Source organism: Gopherus flavomarginatus, chromosome 16, assembly GCF_025201925.1.
Source record: "Gopherus flavomarginatus isolate rGopFla2 chromosome 16, rGopFla2.mat.asm, whole genome shotgun sequence".
NCBI lineage: Eukaryota > Metazoa > Chordata > Testudines > Testudinidae > Gopherus > Gopherus flavomarginatus.
The window spans coordinates 1162894-1176028 of record NC_066632.1 but is presented as its reverse complement, the minus strand read 5'-3'; the positions used below and the strand labels follow the sequence as shown (position 1 = coordinate 1176028).

General features: G+C 57.1%; 3 protein-coding genes and 1 long non-coding RNA gene across 8 annotated transcripts in view; 1 reads left to right on the top strand and 3 right to left on the bottom strand.

Moving 5' to 3' along the window:
- ICAM5 (intercellular adhesion molecule 5) overlaps positions 1-13135 on the bottom strand; it is an 81793-nt gene that overhangs the window by 45159 nt on the left and 23499 nt on the right. The window contains exons 3-5 of the mRNA XM_050924814.1: positions 7558-7585; positions 5847-6164; positions 5240-5421 (exon numbers count right to left, since the gene is read on the bottom strand). Of these exons, the coding sequence (XP_050780771.1) occupies positions 5240-5421; positions 5847-6164; positions 7558-7585 (528 nt within the window). The remainder of the gene's footprint in view (positions 1-5239; positions 5422-5846; positions 6165-7557; positions 7586-13135) is intronic.
- Positions 1-13135, top strand: part of LOC127035231 (uncharacterized) — a 54469-nt gene that overhangs the window by 21390 nt on the left and 19944 nt on the right. Inside the window, exon 2 of the long non-coding RNA XR_007769603.1 lies at positions 5927-6063. This is a non-coding gene — a long non-coding RNA (uncharacterized LOC127035231). The remainder of the gene's footprint in view (positions 1-5926; positions 6064-13135) is intronic.
- The window catches only part of LOC127035209 (intercellular adhesion molecule 5-like), a 36957-nt gene that overhangs the window by 4056 nt on the left and 19766 nt on the right, over positions 1-13135 (bottom strand). The window contains exon 3 of one of the 4 annotated variants that reach the window (XM_050924828.1): positions 3914-4192. The exons of the other annotated variants lie outside the window; for them this stretch is intronic. Coding sequence (XP_050780785.1) covers positions 3914-4192 — 279 coding nt within the window. The remainder of the gene's footprint in view (positions 1-3913; positions 4193-13135) is intronic. 4 annotated transcript variants of the gene reach the window in all.
- Positions 1-13135, bottom strand: part of ICAM4 (intercellular adhesion molecule 4 (Landsteiner-Wiener blood group)) — a 36530-nt gene that overhangs the window by 22888 nt on the left and 507 nt on the right. The window contains exons 2-3 of one of the 2 annotated variants that reach the window (XM_050924849.1): positions 8158-8237; positions 7808-7830 (exon numbers count right to left, since the gene is read on the bottom strand). In XM_050924849.1, the coding sequence (XP_050780806.1) occupies positions 7808-7830; positions 8158-8233 (99 nt within the window). In that variant the 5' untranslated portion in view covers positions 8234-8237. The remainder of the gene's footprint in view (positions 1-7807; positions 7831-8157; positions 8238-13135) is intronic. The other variant, XM_050924850.1, reaches the window with a different exon arrangement.

The following is a 13135-nucleotide window of genomic DNA, read 5'->3' as shown; positions in this document are numbered from 1 at the left end:
AGTGCCTAGACACAAATGCAAGAAGCCTGGGAAACAAGCAGGGAGAACTGGAAGTCCTGGCACCGTCAAGGAACTATGATGTGATTGGAATAACAGACTTGGTGGGATAACTCTCATGACTGGAGCACTGTCATGGATGGATATAAACTGTTCAGGAAGGACAGGCAGGGCAGAAAAGGTGGGGGAGTTGCATTGCATGTAAGAGCAGTATGACTGCTCAGAGCTCCGGTATGAAACTGCAGAAAAACCTGAGAGTCTCTGGATTAAGTTTAGAAGTGTGAGCAACTGTTGTCCCACAAACTTACAAAGGATCGTTTTAGAGGTTAAGACAAAGATGCCACATTTATTATTAATTCGTAACTATTAGCAAATACCCTAATGCTTATACACACACACACACACACACACACACACACACACCAAAATGTTCTGCAGCTGCTGGATAGTTACCAGTCCTGATTGCAGTTTGAGTTCGCAGCTTGAGATCGGAGCTCGTGGCAGCTAACTGGCCAGGAAAGCTGAGCACGAGGAGGAGCCGGGTCTCTGTCGGGCGTGCACCGATGCTCCTTGACGTTGGTAGCAGAACGTTACCCAAAGTCTCTCATCTCACTCTTCCCTTTTTATAGGAGTTTAGTTTGGATTCAAAGTTTCTAGGTCTCGCTGTGTCACGCAGCCTCTGGGTTTGCTTGATCACCCGTCAATTGCAGGCGTGACTGTCAGCCTGGGACCTGGCTTTGATCTTCCTTCAGTTGTTTCTTTTTAGGGTGGATGCTTCTTGCTTGAGTTAGGGCTGTTGTCTAGTTCTTCAGCCGTTGGTATTTGAACTTTATCTCATCAGGACGGGCTGGTGCTGGAGGTTGATTCTATCACCCATGCATACCTCATTCACACATCTCAACTAGACTAATAAAATTACAGTATGGCTTGCAAAAATGGGGGCTGCAGCACAAGCCTTCTACAAAATGGAGTCAGCATTTTAAAATGGGTTTTGAGTTACAATATTGCACAGAAGTTACAATGTTACAATGTAGGCAAAATGGCAAGTGTAATGAAATGGTGAACAGAAGTTACAATGGTACAGTGACTAACTAAAAACAATTTCATTTACTTTGGTTCTACACAACAAGGGTGATGTTGTAGTGGGAGTCTGCTATAGACCACCAGACCAGGGGGATGAGGTTTTCTTCCAGCACCTAACACAAGTTACTAGATCGCAGGCCCTGGTTCTCATGAGTTACTTCAATCACCCTGATATCTGCTGGGGGAGCAGTACAGCGGTGCACAGACAATCCAGGAAGTTTTTGGAAAGTGTCGGGGACAATTGCCTGGTCCAAGTGCTGGAGGAAGCAACTAGGGGCAGAGCTCTTCTTGACCTGCTGCTCAAACAGGGAAGAATCAGTAGGGGAAGCAAAAGTGGATGGGAACCTGGGAGGCAGTGACCATGAGGTGGTTGAGTTCAGGACCCTGACACAAGGAAGAAAGGAGAGCAGCAGAATACAGACCCTGGACTTCAGAAAAGCAGACTGATGACTCCCTCAGGGAGCTGACGGGCAGGATCTCCTGGGAGAACAACATGAGGGGGAAAGGAGTCCAGGAGAGCTGGCTGTATTTTAAAGAATCCTTATTGAGGTTACAGGAACAAACCATCCCGATGTGTAGAAGGAATAGTAAATATGGCAGGCGACCAGCTTGGCTTAACAGAGAAATCCTTGCTGATCTTAAACACAAAAAAGAAGCTTACAAGAAGTGGAAGGTTGGACAAACCACCAGGGAGGAGTATAAAAATATTGCTCAGGCTGCAGGAGGGAAATCAGGAAGGCCAAATCACACTTGGAGTTGCAGCTAGCAAGAGGTGTTAAGAGTAACAAGAAGGGTTTCTTCAGGTCTGTTAGCAACAAGAAGAAAGTCAAGGAAAGTGTGGGCCCCTTACTGAATGAGGGAGGCAACCTAGTGACAGAGAATGTGGAAAAAGCCAATTTACTCAATGGTTTTTTTGCCTCTGTCTCACAGACAAGATCAGCTCCCAGACTGCTGCACTGGGCAGCACAGCATGGGGAGGAGGTGACCAGCCCGCTGTGGAGAAAGACGTGGTTTGGGACTATTTAGAAAAGCTGGACGAGCACAAGTCCATGGGGTCGGATGTGCTGCATCCAAGAGTGCTAAAGGTGTTGGCGGATGTGACTGCAGGACCATTGGCTATTATCTTTGAAAACTCCTGGCGATCGGGGAGGTCCCGGATGACTGGAAAAAGGCGAATGTAGTGCCCAGCTTTAAAAAAGTGAAGGAGGAGGATCTGGGGAACTACAGGCCAGTCAGCCTCACCTCAGTCCCTAAAAAAGTCATGGAGCAGGTTTTCAAGGAATCCTTTCTGAAGCACTTAGAGGAAAGTGATCAGGAACAGTCATCATGGATTCACCAAGGGCAAGTCATGCCTGACTAACCTAATTGCCTTCTATGAGGGGATAACTGGCTCTGTGGATGAGGGGAAAGCAGTGGATGTGTTATTCCTTGACTTCAGCAAAGCTTTTGATATGGTCTCCCACAGTATTCTTGCCAGCAAGTTTAAAGAATGAATGGGGCTGGATGAATGGACTATAAAGTGGATAGAAAGCTGGCTAGATCGTCGGGTTCAATGGGTATTGATCAACGGCTCCATGTCTAGTTGGCAGCCGGTATCAAGCCGAGTGCCCCAAGGGTCGGTCTCAGGGCTGGTTTTGTTCAATATCTTCATTAATGATCTAGAGGATGGGATGATTTGCATCCTCAGCAAGTTTGCAGATGATGCTAAACTGGGAGGAATAGTAGATATGCTGGAGGTAGGGACAGGATACAGAGGGACCTGGACAAATTAAAGGATTGGGCCAAAAGAAACCTGATGAGGTTCAACAAGGACAAGTGCAGAGTCCTGCACTTAGGACGGAAGAATCCCATTCACTGCTACAGACAAGGGACCGAATGGCTAGGCAGCAGTTCTGCAGAAAAGGACCTGGGGTTACAGTGGACAAGAAGCTGGATAGGAGTCAGCAGTGTGCCCTTGTTGCCAAGAAGGCTAATGGCATCTTGGCCTGTATACGTAGGAGCATTGCCAGCAGATCAAGGGACGTGATCATTTCCTTCTATTCAGCATTGGTAAAGCCTCATCTGGAGCTTTGGGCCCTACACCACAAGAAGGATGTGGAAAAATTGGAAAGAGTCCAGCGGAGGGCAACAAAAATGATTACGGGGCTGGAGCACATGATTTATGAGGAGAGGTTCATGGAACTGGGATTGTTTGGTCTGCAGAAGAGAAGAGTGAGGGGGGATTTGATAGCTGCTTTCAACTACCTGAAAGGGGGTTCCAAAGAGGATGGAGCTTGGCTGTTCTCAGTGGTGGCTGATGACAGAAGGAGCAATGGTCTCAAGTTACAGTGGGGGAGGTCTAGATTGGATATTAGGAAACACAATTTCACTAGGACGGTGGTGAAGCACTGGAATGGGTTACCTAGGGAGGTGGTGGAATCTCCTTCCTTAGAGGTTTAAGGTCAGGCTTGACAAAGCCCTGGCTGGGATGATTTAGTTGGGGATTGGTCCTGCTTTGAGCAAGGGGCTGGATTAGATACCTCCTGAGGTCCCTTCCAACTCTGATATTCTATGACTGTGACCCAGTGCATTTCTCTGGCTGCTGCTGCACAGGAATGGCTGCCCCAGGTCGCAGGCACAAGGAAAGTTACTGTCCCAGCCGAGTGTGTCTGAAGAAAAGCTTGTGGGAATGGAGCGGGAGGATGGGCCGGGAGCCCTAGGTTTGAGTCCTTGGCCGAGGCTCTGCGGGGCTCAGTGGACATGTGAAAAGGGGGAGTTGCTTCAAGTGCAGAGCGTGGCCGGTGGTGATGGGCCGGAGCAGCACCTCAGACTGAGCCGCGGCCCCTCTACTCACAGAGGACAGTGAGCCTGGCGGACGTGTGTTTCACAGCCGGGATGCCTGAGTGAGGCCTTGCTTCACACGTGAACTCCCTCCCATCGTCTTCCTCACCAGCCGTCAGCTGGAACTGCACAGGGGGCTGGGCGGGGGCGCTGGGGACCAGGACTCCCTTGGCATCTCTGAGCTGGAGCAGGACGCCCAGGGGCTCGGGCTCAGGAGAACGGCACGTAACGGTCACGCTGCTGTTAACGAGGATCCGGGACTCAGTTACCTCCAGGACAGGCTTGGGGAGACCTGCAAGGGACCAGGACAGAGCTGCTGCTTGGCCCAGGCTGCTGATCCCCCTCCGAGGGGCCGCATGCTGGCACCCCAGCAGGAGGCTTCACTCGAGACCCGACGGGTGAGATGGTCGAAGCCAGCTGGGAGCTGGACACACCTGGCCCCTTCAAGTTGACCCCCAGATCCCGAATGGAGTTAGGCCCAGATCCCATGGGAGTTAGACGCCTAGTTCCTCCCGCAGGTTGCTCCACACATGGGCTGGTACCTAAATCCCCATGGCTCCCCCCTACCCCACCCCTCCAGCTCCGGCCGGCGAGGGCTCCATTCTCTGGCAGCGCCCGCTCCTCATGCCCTGCGTCAGGGTATGAACCTGCCTCTCCCCAGCGGGGCAGGCCGGGCCAGGGGCAGACTGACCCCAGTCTCCACATGGCTGGGGGGGCTCAGTGGCCTCACCCTCTCCCTTCCAGCCCACTGCAGCTCTGATTCTCTGGAGCCTCTGGGAGGAATTCCCTGGCCTGGGCTACACAGCTGCTCGGCCGCGATGGCAGCATGGTTTGTTGGGAGCATCCCCGGCTCAGTGGAGCGCCTGTGTGGAAGGGGAGCCAGGTCAGAGCCCCACAGAGGGGCTGTTGGGGGACGAGTCCCAGGCCAGGCTAGGACTGGGTGTTGGAGCAGGGAGGGGATCTGGTGCTGGGGGACCCGTGGGAAATCGGGCCCTGGGGGGGGGGTGCTGAGTTCTGCTCTGGGCGAGTTTAAGCCTGAAAACGCCGATGGAAAGTCCAGGGGGAGGAACCGACTTGAACTGAAACCAGCCCCCGCGGGAGCTGAACCCACAGAGATCTGCCCAGCCTCCGTGCCATCCCGGCCCACAGTGCAGACGTCACCCACCAAGCCCCCCCGAGCCCTCAAAATCTGGGCAGGCCCTGCTCTGGGCGCGGCCAGGACCCCCTCCAGACACTCACTGTAAATGAGAACGCTCTGCCCTGTGGATCTGGACACAGGCCCCAAGGTCATGGTGCAGTTCAGCTCACATTGTCCTGGGAACGGGGACCAAACCTCGACCTGGGCGGTGGCCGTGTCGCCCGACGTGGTGACGGTGAAGTTCAGACTCTCTCCCCCAAAGGACAGGGTGAACCGGGCCTCTCCTGCAGTGGGGAAGATCCCGGCCACCCGACAGCGGGCGGTCGCCGTGGTGCCCACCTCGATATAGAGGGAGGTTAGGAGCTGGGGCTCCTCTGGGAGATCTGCAGTGGGCAAGAAAAACCATGTCAGTGGGGAGTGCAGGGAGCTGGGCAGTCAGGCAAAGCCACTGTATCCCCTGAAGTGCCAGCACCCAGAGCGGTGTGTTTGGCACCGAAAGTGAGTTTCCAGTGCATGGAGGAGCAGTGGGCATGGCACATGGAGCGTGTCTCTGGTGCAGAGTGTAGTGTCTATGGTGCATGAAATGGTGTCTCTAGTGCACAGTGTCTCCGGTGCACAGAGTAGTGTCTCCGGTGCATGGCTCAGTGTGTATGGCACATGGAGAGTGTCTCTGGTGCATGGAACGGTGTCTCCGGCGCATGGAGGAGCAGTGGGCATGGCACAAGAAGCGTGTCCCTGGTGCACAGAGGAACGATGTCTCTGGTGCACAGAGTGGTGTGTCTGGCACATGGAGCGTGTGGGAACTCACCATAAACCTTGAGTTCCACCGTAGAGGAGCTCTTTTCGAAGTGGGGCCCGTGCGGCGTCAGGTCTAGGGCTGCATGGCAGGTGATCGCCTGCCCGTGGTCCCAGCGCCGAGGGGTGATCTCATGGGTCACTGGGATGTCGTTGGGTCCGATCCCAGTATGGTTCTGGAAGGTCTCCGTGTGCAGGGTCCGTCCCCCCTGGCGGAGGGTCACGGTGAGGTGCGTGACGGGAGCCACGTTCAGAACCCAGCACGTCAGATTATAGGCCCGTCCCAGCTCCATCTTGGGGAGTGGCTCCAGCACCACCCGCTCCGGCACCCCTGGAGCCAGAGGGGGAGCACCCGAAGGTCAGTTAATCAGATCCCATTGACCCGGGTGCTGCTGAAAGGCTCTGCTGGGGGAAAAGCCTGGAAGCTGTATCCCCGCGCCCAAGGCCGGCTGAGCCCTGCCCCGGAGAGGACCCTGCTGGCGGCAAGAGCCAGGCTCAGACTCGCTGACCGGCCGGCCGGGGCTCTACGTGGGGCAGGGGGTTGGGATGTGAATTCCTGCCCTGCCAGGAGCCAGACTGAGCCCCCGCAAATCCTCCCACCCAACGGCTGCCGAGGGTAACTACCCACGGGTGCTGCCTGGCTTAATGGATCAGAGCCAGTGTCCCCAGAGGGGAAAGGCCCGTGTCCCGCTCCCTGCCCCCCCTCCCGAGCCAGCCAGTCCCCTGCCCTGGGGCCAGAGCCCAGCTTTGTACCCTACTGTCTGTCAGCAACTTTTCCCTTTCTCTAGCGCTACACTGCACCAGAAAGTGTCAGTGGCACAAAAGCTGCCCCAGACCCACTGCAGCTGGGAGCCAGTGTAGGGTTACCGTTATCTGAACTTTCAAAGAAGAGGACACTCTGTGGGGGGGCAGACCCACCCCTATCCACTCCCTCCCACTTCCTGCCCCCTGACTGGCCCCCACAGAGCCCCCAACCCATCCAACCCTTCCCCTGCTTCCTGTCCCCTGATCTCCCCCTCTGGAACCTCTGCCCCTAACTTCCCCCTGGGACTCCACCCTATATCTAAGCTTCCCTTCTCCTTGTCCCTGACTGCTCTCTCCTGAGACCCCCCCACCCTAACTTCCCTCCTAGAACTCCATCCCCTGCCTGTCCGTGGAATGCCCTGACTCCTATCCACACCTCCGCCCCCTGACAGCCTCCCCCAGATGCCCTGACCCATCCAACCCCCCCGCTCCCTGTCCTGACTGCCCCGACCCCTCTCCACACCCCCAAACCCTGACATCCCCCACCCCCAGGAACCCCCAACCAATCCAACCCCCACTGCTCCCTGTCCCCTGACTGCCCCCTGGTACCCCCGCCCCCTATCTAGCCCCCCAGCCCCCGTACCGTGCTGCTCAGACCAGCGTGTCTGGCTCCATGTGGAGCCAGACACGCTGTTGCGCTCCCCCCCTCGAAGCGCCCCCGCCCCCCACAGAGTGCTGTCGGCGTGGGGCGCTGAGGCTGCAGGGGAGAGGGGAGGGGCTCTGGGTGCTGGAGGCCCCTATGCAAGCAGCTCAATCCGGCCAGGCCACTCTGTCAGCCGTGCCGCGCTCTGCACTGGGCGGGAAATCCCAGAGTTTTGAGATTTTTACAGAGTCCTCCTGGACAGCTATTGAAAACCCCCAAATCTGGACATGTCCGGGATAATCTGGACATATGGTAACCCTAAGCCAGCGGCACTTACAATAAGAGGAGATGTTTGCAGCCGCCACCTTCGTATCTCCATCGCAGGTGAAGTAGCACTGAGAGGCCGACACCCACTCCGTGATACCGACGAGGAGAAAGGCCGCCCACCCAGGTCCTCTTTTACTATCGGTTTTGATGAGCGAGGTCTCCAGGCCACCCCTGGCTCCAGGATCCTGGCACGTGGTGCTGCAGTTTATCCAGACAGACCCTCCGTGCTCCACCATGGGAGCTTCTGGCGAAACGCTCACCTCAAACGAGCCCTGCGCAGCCCCTGAAATGGCAAACGGATCTGTCCCGCTGTGGCTACACCTCTGGAGGATACAGCCCAGTGGAACTGAGAAAGCAGAACATCAAACCCCACTCCCTTCCCACAGCCAGGGAGAGAACCCAGCAGTCCTGGCTGTCTGCTCTAACCACTAGACACCACTCCCCTCCTAGTGATTCTATAAGAAGGCGCCTTCATTGACCGTGAGCAAAACAAATTGATGTCACCAGCTCACTGCCGGGCTAGTGGGGTGCTCCCAGCCCAGCCCGGTCCCACTAGCATTCCCCTGGGGACACGCAGCCTGAGCCAGCAAGGGGGCGGGGGGTAACTTACCTGGCAGCGCCAGGAGAAGCAGCAGCCACGCCAGGGAGCCCCCGGGAGAGGGATGTTGGAGCCGCTGGGGTCTCATGGCTGAGGAGAGAGGGACAGAGAGAGCAGGAGTCTGGGGAGCCGGGCTTGAGTTTTCTGTCGGTACCATGGGGCCTGGTCCAAGCCCACTGAAGTCAATGGGAGTCTTGCCAGGGGCCCTGCCTAGACCCTGAGCCGGGGCAGTGGGGACTGAGTCACTGTCACTGGAAATGTGAGGATGGTGCACAGGCACTGCCAGGGCGGCTCAGCCCAGGGCCCATCTAGCCTGGTATCTGGTCTGCAACGGAGCCCAGCCCCAGCTGCTCCAGCCCCAGCTGCGAGACCGACAGCAGGATGATGTGATGGGGACAGTTCCCTCCTGATCCCTGTGTGACGATGCGGTTCTGGTGGGACCTAACTGAGAGTGCCAATTCAGGACCAATTGCTTAAACAGGGCAGTTACAGCCCAAGGCTGGGGGGGTTTTCACCACTAAGACAAACCAAACCAGCCAGACAAAAATGACTTCTGTTTCACCCCACTGGCTAACCACAAGTCACACAAGCAATTTCCTTAGACACTCCAGTCTCCCAGTATCACCGCCAATCCCACTTGTCCTGGGGATGAATGGTTATGAAAACCAACACCTCAATGAAAGAAAAATGGTTCTCTCGATCCCAAAGGACCAAGCCCCAGACCCAGGTCAATATACACATCAGATCTTACCCACAAATCACGCTGTTGCCAATCCTTTAGAATCTAAAATCTAACGGTTTATTCATAAAGGGGAAAAGGTAGAGATGAGAGCTAGAATTGGTTAAATGAAATCAATTACATCCTGTAATGGTAAAGTTCTTAGTTCAGGCTTGTAGCAGTGATGGAGTAAACTGCAGGTTCAAATCAAGTCTCTGGAACATCCTCCGCTGGGATGGGTCATTCAGTCCTTTGTTCAGAGCTTCAGTTTGTAGCAAAGTCCCTCCAGAGGTAAGAAGCAGGATTGAAGACAAGATGGAGATGAGGCATCAGCCTTATATAGGCACTTCCAGGTGTAAGAACCTCTTTGTTTTTACTGTGGAAAATTACAGCAAAATGGAGTGTGGAGTCACATGGGCAAGTCCCTGCACTTTGCTGAGTCACAAGGTGTACCTGCCTCCTCTCAATGGGTCAATTGTGTAGCTGATGGTCCTTAATGGGCCATCAAGCAGGCTAGGCGGAGCTAATACCAGCCTGTCTGGGATATCACCCAGAAGCACAGCACACATTTGAAATACAACAGTATAGAATGTGACAAAGTTTCTCCTTTACCTTGGTGGGTCCTGCGCTTATTGGTGGATTTGCTCACCTCAGTGATCTTCCCCTCTGGTGGAACCCACAGTCTGGGTCAGCTCCTCCTGTGTCTGATCAGGAGTTGGGAGGTTTGGGGGGAACCCAGGCCCACCCTCTACTCCGGGTTCCAGCCCAGGGCCCTGTGGATTGCAGCTGTCTATGGTGCCTCCCATAACAGCTGCATGACAGCTACACCTCCCTGGGCTACTTCCCCATGGCCTCCTCCAAACACCTTCTTTATCCTCACCACAGGACCTTCCTCCTGCTGTCTGATAATGCTTGATTATCTGATAATTCCTCAATCCTCCAGTAGCACACCCTCTGTCTCAGCTCCTTGTGCCTCTTGCTCCCAGCTCCTCACACGCACTTCCTCTCCTCTGGCTCCTCCCCACCTGACTGGAGTGAGCTCCTTTTTAAACCCAGGTGCCCTGATTAGCCTGCCTTGATTGGCTGCAGGTGTTCTAATCAAAGTAGCTCTCTCCACTGCCTTCTGGAAAGATCTTAATTGGCCCCCGGTGCCTTGATTAACCTGGAGCAACTGCCATTTGGTTACCATGGTCCTATTGGCATCCAGCGGGGGTGGGCGGGCGAAGCCCGCCCACTTCTAAAGGGCCTCCTCCCAGCCTAAGGGGAGGACCCACAGGTCTGGGACACCAAATAATTACGGGGGACAACTAATGAAAAAAAACAGGATCGGGAGTGAGGTCATAGGGCTAAACGAAGGGAACCCGATGGGGACACCAAGCAGAGAACCCCAGACAACGCCCACTGCTCCTCGAAGGCGTCAAGGGAGCCAGTGGACGCCGCCCAGAGGAACTCTGCCCGGATGCGAGAGCAGACAGAGGAACGGAAATAGGCCCCACAGTCGCAGGAAATCCCCGGCCAACCTCCTCTCCCTGGTGTTGTAGATGGCCAGTTTGGCCAGGGCCAAGAGGAGGTTGAGAAGGAGATCCCGCGACTTCGTGGGGCCACGGATGGGGAGCGTGTAGATAAAAAGGTGAGGGGGAAAAGTGCAACCAAAAACGCAGGAAAATATTCAGGAGAAGCCGGAACAGGGGCTGCAACCTGGCGCACTCCAAATAAACGTGTGCCAAGGTCTCCTTCTCACTACACAAAGGGCAGGTGCTAGGGACAGATGTGAACCGCGCCAAGTACACGCCTGTGCCCACGGCTCCGTGAAGGAGCCGCCAACTAATATCCCTGGCGGGCCTTGGGACCAGGGCAGAGTACAAGCTGGCCCACCGGGGCTCCTCACCCTCGAGAGGCGGCAGGAGGTACCGCCGTTTGGTATCGGGGCGGGACGCGAGGGTGAGGTAGTGAAGGGTGTGGAGCACGAGTGTGTACAGATGTTTCCGTGGCGCGGTCTGGAAGAGAACCGGCTGCAGATCATGCAGCCGGCCGGCAGTGAAAGGGTGAGGGGGCCGATTGGGTCCACGGGGCAGGGACCCGATAAAAATGTCCACGGGGCCTGGGGTGGAGGGTGGGCGGGGCGTGCCCTCTCGCAGGACCCGGTCGAGGTAAGCCCGAGCAGCGGGCAGTAAAGCGGCCTTCACCTCCTGAAGTACGCGCTGGGGAGTACGAGGTCTGGAGAGCCCCATGCGCTGAGCGAGCGTCAGGGGATCCAGCCAGTCTCCCCGGTCATAGTCCAGGAGGTCTCAGACCCTGGTGATTCCCGCCAAGACCAGCCTCTGGCACACCGCGGGGGACTCCGCCACCTGCACACGGAGCTGGGGATTGTGTAGCAGGGGCTCCGCGAGGAGGTCAACCCCCACGGTGGCCGCCACGGACCTGGTCGTTGAAAAGAGCTTCCAGGTCCGGAGGAGGTCTTGGTAGAAGACCGGCAGCCCGGAGAGGTCTCACGGAAGACCTCTCGGATGGAGGTAAAAGAGCTGCCGGTCGTATCGGAGCCCTCGGAAGCGGCGGAGGAAGGCGTGCGCCAATACGCTCCACGCCGGACTTCCCGCACCAAACAGGAGCCTCTGCAGGGCCTGGAGGCGGAAGACATGGACCTGAGCGCGTAAGCACTTCAGGCCCTGCCCCCCTCCTCCAGGGGCAGGTGGAGGACCCCTGCAGAGACCCAGTGCGTCCCTGGCCAAAAGAACTCCAGAATCACCGTCCGGAGGTTGGCCAGGAAACCCAGGGCCGGGACCAGGGTGTTGAGTCGGTACCAGAGCATGGACAGGACCAGTTGATTAAGCACCAGTGCCCTCCCCCGAAGGGAGAGGCACCGGAGTAGTCCTGTCCATTTCCGGAGCCGCTCCGTCACCCTGCCCTGCAAATCCTGCCAGTTCTCCGGCGGAGACGGATGCGTGGCAGAAAGGTAAACGCCGAGATAGAGCAGCGGACCCACGCTCCACCGGATGGCCTGAAGCGCAGGTGGGAGGGAGCTCGCCTGCCACCCGTCCCCGACCACCAGGCCAGAGCTCTTGACCCAGTTGACCCGGGCGGAGGAGGCCGCCGAGTACACAGCCTGGCAAGCCTCCACCCGCGCCAAGTCGCCCGGGTCCTGGACCACGAGGAGCACATCGTCAGCGTATGCCGACAGGACCAGCCGCAGCCCCAGCTCCTGAAGCACCAACCCCGTCAACCTCTTGCGGAGGAGACAGAGGAAGGGCTCGATCGCCAGAGCGTACAGCTGGCCCGAGAGGCACTCCCCGCCCAAAGCTGACCGGCTCGGTCAGGGTCCAGTTGAGCCTGACCAGACACTCCGCAGAAGGGTACAGCACCTGCAGAAAACCCACAAACAGGGGTCCGAAGCCGAACGCTCGCAGAGTGCCCAGGAGATACCCGTGATCCAGCCGGTCGAACGCCTTCTCCTGATCCAGGGACAGGAGGGCGAACGACAGACCATCCCTACACCCCAATTCCAGAAGGTCCCGGACCAGATACAAGTTATCAAAGATGGTGCGGCCCGGGACGGTGTAGGTCTGGTCTGGATGGACCACGTCCGCCAGCACGGATCCTAGCCGCATCGAGATGGCCTTCGCAACAATTTTGTAGTCCGTGCTGAGGAGCGAGACGGGACGCCAATTCCGTAAGTCGCGGAGGTCCCCCCTCTTCGGCAATAAGGCCAGCCCGGCTCGCCTGCACGAGAGAGGGAGGACCCCGCTATGCAAAGCCTCAGCCCAGACAGTGACCAGGTCTGGGCCGAGGACGTCCCAGAATACGCGGTAGAACTCCACGGTCAGCCCGTCCAAGCCCGGAGATTTATTGGTGGGCATGTGACGGAGGGCCTCCGAGAACTCGGCCAGAGTGAGAGGCAGCTCTAGCCGGTCCTGGTCGCCCGTGCTGACCGTCGGGAGCCCGTCCCAGAGCACTCTGCAAGCGTTAGGATCGGTCGGATCCGGGGAGAAAAGAGTGGCGTAGAAGGCCCTGGCCCTCTGGCACATCTCCGCCGGATCCGTGAGGGGGGCTGCCGTCCTCCGCCAGGAGGCAGGTGACGTGCTTCTTGGCCCCCCTCCTTTTCTCCAGGGCGTAGAAGAAGCAGGAGCCGCGATCCATCTCCCGAAGGAGGTGGATGCGGGATCGAACAAAAGCACCCCGGGCCTGATGGTCTTCGAGGGCCCGGAGCTCCTCCCGCTTCTCCCGGCACGCTCCGCACCATGGTCCTAGGGATTTGTTTAGCCTGGGGCTAACAAA